The sequence below is a fragment of the Pundamilia nyererei genome, unplaced genomic scaffold (assembly GCF_000239375.1).
Source record: "Pundamilia nyererei isolate P.nyererei 1_Seehausen unplaced genomic scaffold, PunNye1.0 scaffold00262, whole genome shotgun sequence".
NCBI lineage: Eukaryota > Metazoa > Chordata > Actinopteri > Cichliformes > Cichlidae > Pundamilia > Pundamilia nyererei.
Genome location: NW_005187663.1, coordinates 586,976 through 591,660, shown reverse-complemented (window position 1 = coordinate 591,660; position 4,685 = coordinate 586,976). Strand labels below are relative to the sequence as shown.

The 4,685-nt window shown below is 41.4% G+C and overlaps 1 protein-coding gene across 1 annotated transcript in view; it reads left to right on the top strand.

Annotated features, from left to right (window-relative positions):
- The first annotated feature begins 403 nt into the window (after positions 1 to 403).
- Positions 404 to 4,685, top strand: part of bach2a (BTB and CNC homology 1, basic leucine zipper transcription factor 2a) — a 26,665-nt gene continuing 22,383 nt past the window's right edge. Inside the window, exon 1 of the mRNA XM_005750117.1 lies at positions 404 to 679. Coding sequence (XP_005750174.1) covers positions 413 to 679 — 267 coding nt within the window. The 5' untranslated portion in view covers positions 404 to 412. The remainder of the gene's footprint in view (positions 680 to 4,685) is intronic.

Below are 4,685 nucleotides of genomic sequence, written 5' to 3'. Positions count from 1 at the left end.
TTATCTCTCGGCTTGTCTGGGAATGCCTTGATGTTCCCCAAGCTGGAGGAGGTGGCCGGGGAGAGGGGGATCTGGGCTTCTCTGCTTGGGCTGCTGCCCCAAGACCCGGCCCCAGATAACCGGAAGAAGATGGATGGACTACTTTTTTCCCCCAAACACATTAAGTTTATGTACAAAGTATCTGTATCGGATCAGTATATTTAATACCAGGCTAAATATTTCTTGGTATGTCCTTAAGATTGTAAAGGAAATCACTCGTATTGAACAACACTAATCCCAATTTAATTATTTACTTATTTACTTCTTTTTGGTGTTTTGAAAAAGAAAATGTTACTCATACAAATAGTTTAAGCTTAACTGATATTGTGTCCTGACATGTGTCTTTTCTCTGTGCAGGGTGCTACACAGAGTGATGTCGACAGGCAAGCAGCAAGATAGTGGGGCGGCAACGCCTCTGTACGTATATGAATCCAAAGTCCACTGTGCCAATATGATGTTGTGCCTGGAGGATCAACGGCGGCAGGGCATCTTGTGCGATGTGACTGTACTTGTAGAGGGCAGGGAGCTACGAGCACACAGGGCTGTCCTTGCAGCTTGTAGCCACTACTTCCTGCAAACTCTGCTGAGACACAGCTGGTCACCTGGTGATGCAGAACTCATCATTAGCTTGCCAGACAAGGTAAAGGAGCACCATGACAGCACATAAGAATGGCAACATTCACTGATTTTAAAGATTTGACTCATGTCATTAGTTTAAATAAATAAATAAATGTTACAGGGGAGGTCTGGAAAAAAAACACATAACATCAGTTTGGGCTACCGTGTTGCAGTTGTTATCAGCATTCGCATAGTAAACAGAATTTTACCTCCATGCTTTTTAGCTAAATCTATCTAGAGAGATAGATCTGATTTTTTTTTATGACAAAATGTGTCTTTTGCGATCTCTATTCATTTTAAGAATTCATGGTGATGTGCGCAGAAAAGTGTAAGAGTATGTATGCATAAAGAGTTACAGCGAGAAACTCTAATCCTGTATACTTCTTTCCTCAAACAAATGATCAAAATTCTTAGAAAACTGAGCGTTTGATTAATGGTTTCAAAAGTATTGTAAGGATTTTCAGGTTTTGCATCCCATGCACCATTTACCCTTGGCCGTAACGAGTAACCCTAAATGTAGCACACAACGGACTCAATGCACACAGGGTGATCAAGTTCAACTTCAAATTTATTTATATAGCACTTTTTAAAAACAACACGTGTTGACCAAAGTACTGTACAATAAAATGGACAAAGCAGAAGACATAAAAGAAAAATAGAATAGTGTTTTAGAAGAGAATAAAATCATACAAAGAATAATGGTAACAAACTCATGATGAATCAAAAGCCAGAGAATAAAAATGGGTCTTTAGACAGATTTTAAAAGTATCCACTGTTGGGGAGGAAATGCCCGGTCTCCTCTGTGTTTTAGTCTGGACCTGGGGACAACCAAAAGCATTTGGTCTGCAGACCTCAAGGATCTTGGGGGAGAATACCAGGTTAGGAGATCAGCAAGATATGTAGGGGCTAGTCCATGCAAGGTCTTAAAAACAAGTGTTAAGATCTTAAAGTCAATTTGAAAGCTGACTGGCAGTCAGTGTAGTGATGCAAGTATAAGAGATTAATGATCTCACTTGCGTGTGCCAGTTAGGAGTCGTGCTGCCGCGTTTTGGACTAGCTACAGTTGGCCAGTTGATGAAGAGGTAACACCAAAGTAGAGGCTATTACAGAAGTTGAGGTGAGATGAAGGCATGGATCGCTTTCTCAAAATCTCTGAAACAGAGAAAGGGTTTAACTTTTGCAATTAGGCAAAGATGAAAGAAGCTGGTTTTGACTACATTATTTATCTGTTTATCAAAGGTTAAATTGCTGTCAATTTAGTTTTCTGTTATAGTTTTCTAAGGGGCCAAGGTCATAAAGGTTAGAAGGACCAAAGACAATGACCTCAGTTTTCTGTTCATTTAGATTTAGAAAATTTAGAGCCATCCATGTCTTTACATCTTTTAGACAATTAAACAGTCCCTTCAGAGGATTTACTGATTTTAATTTCAGTGGAAGGTAAATCTGAGAATCGTCTGCGCAGCAATGAAACGAAATACCGTATTTTTTAAAAAATTGATCAACAAGTCTGACTTGATGTTGGCTATGCAGACCAAGCTATGCGGTTGTATAAGGATAGAATGGCCCGTAGCAATGGGCCAGAAACCCTTATACTCCCCAAGCAGGTCACTCCGAGGGACATGGTCGAATGTCTTCTCCCGGTCCACAAAACACATATAGACTGGTTGGGCAAACTCCCATGCACACTCCAGGATCCTCGAGAGGGTAAAGAGCTGGTCCAGTGTTCCACGACCAGGGGGAAAACCGCATTTTTACTCCTGTATCCGAGGTTCAACTAATGGACGGACTCTCCTTTCCAGCACCCTATCATAGACTTTCCCAGGGAGGCTGAGGAGTGTGATCCCCCTTTAGTTGGAATACACCCTCCATTAATCGCTACCTTATCATGGTGGAGGAGTTTGTTAGGGTGTCCCAATGACAAACTGTTCCTGAGTGAGGTACCAGACAAAGAGCGATTGAAAAGACCTCTATGAGTTTACAATCAAGGGAACAGTTCACACTGCCCAGGATTGGGTTACCGGGGCCCCATCCTGGAGCCAGGCATGGGGATGGTGCCTGAGGGTGAGTGTCTGGTGACTGGGTCTTAGTCCATGGACCCTGTAGGCCCACCACCTGCAGGAGGCGCTGTAGGGGTCAGGTGTAATGTATGTCGGGCCATGTAATTGAGCATTGCGTGGCACATCCGACATACGTTTTTACTTTTGTCCATGACGCGCTTACCTTCAGGGTCATACTTCACATGAAGACCAAAATAGTTCCAAAGGCCAGATCTGAATGAGGGTGGGGGAGGTTCAATTTGCCATGTTGCAACAAGCTTAGCTCCTGTCTTGCTAGCTTGCACTGCGCTCAGTGGATCTGCGCTCGACAGTGCAGCCTAGGCGGACTGGTCGAACGCAGATCCACTGAGCGCTCAACACAGACAGCATCGTTAGAAGAAAAGTTGATCAAATAAATTACATTTTTGTATTGTTCAATACATATGCTTACCGAACCGAAAGCACTGTATCGAACGGTTCAATATCGATACGAGTATCGTTGCACCCCTAGTATTTATATATAAACATACATGTTAGCAGAGACGGGTCTTCCAGCAGAATCTGCATGAATATTGAAGATACTTATTGTCTAGACGGTGGAATAATCACACGTGGGGCATCGGCTTTTACCGGAACATTCACACCAAAAGGTGACTTTGTTTATTGAACTCTCGCGTATACTCCGCAGCATAACAGGAAGCATCCTTTCAAAATAAAATCACAACAGATGACAATGAGGGCATACCTATTAAGTAGCTCAACACCCCCCACTTGCACTCACGTTGTCAGCTTTACATGCATTCCAAAAGAAACAGTTTTTCTTTACTATTTGTTTCCACTCCAAACATATATTTCTCAAACTTCAATAACTTCCCCTTTGTTGCTGGCTTTGTCATAACATCGGCCACCATCGGACCTGTCGAACAATATTCCAATATCAAATTTCCAGCATTAACTGTTGAGCTCACAAAATGATACTTGATATCGATATGCTTACACCTCTGTCTGTTAACAGGATTCTTTGCCAATGCAATAGTCCCTTGATTGTCCTCAAAAATCTTTGGTGGTCCCTTTTGATGCTCATACATGCTTTGCAACAGTTGTGTCAAGTACAAACATTCTTGTGTTGTTGCTGCCAAAGCTATGTACTCTGCTTCACAAGTTGACAAGGCAACAGTTGGCTGCTTCTTTGTTCGCCATGACACCAAAGTATCTTCTTCATTCAGGCTTATGCAGTAACCTGTAGTACTCCTCCTGTCAGTCACATCTGCAGCCCAGTCTGAGTCACTGTGACCTTGTACTCTCAAATCTTTGTCACTTTTCTTGTAGCACAATGTCTTGTCTTTTGATTGCTTCTCGTTAAACAATTTTTATTCGTTATCAAGAATAGCATAAAAGATAAAAACCAAACAGAAAAGAAAGAGAGACCCCCCCCCACACACACACACACACACACACACACACACAAAACATATTTTCACTCAATTACCCACAGCTATAGAATGAGAAAAAGATAAACTCCAAGAATGAATTGTCCTTTACACTTACTTCCTATTTAACTGAGAACATCTTAATCGCAACCACCCCTCCTCAACAGTTGGGACAAATCATTTGGCAAATAAGAAAGTAAAGGGACCAAACATTGAGAAAGAGATCCTCATTTCCTCCTAAAATAGCAGCAGTTCTTTCGTGAGGAATAACTTAATTCTATGTACCACAACGTCACAGAGGGAGGTTTATCCTTAACCCAATTAATGAGAATACATTTACTAGCTACCAGCAATAGTTTGTCACATAATTTGCGCTGCAAGTGATTCAATGTTACTTCTTTTGAGGCTAGGCCAAGAAGAAAATACCCGGGGTCCCTTTGAATCAGATTGTTAAAAATATTACTTAGTTCTTGAGATATGAAGCTCCAAAATCTTTTGATTAATTTACATTCCCAAAAGTAATGAAAAAAAGTGCCAGTTTCTTTTTGACATTTACTACAAA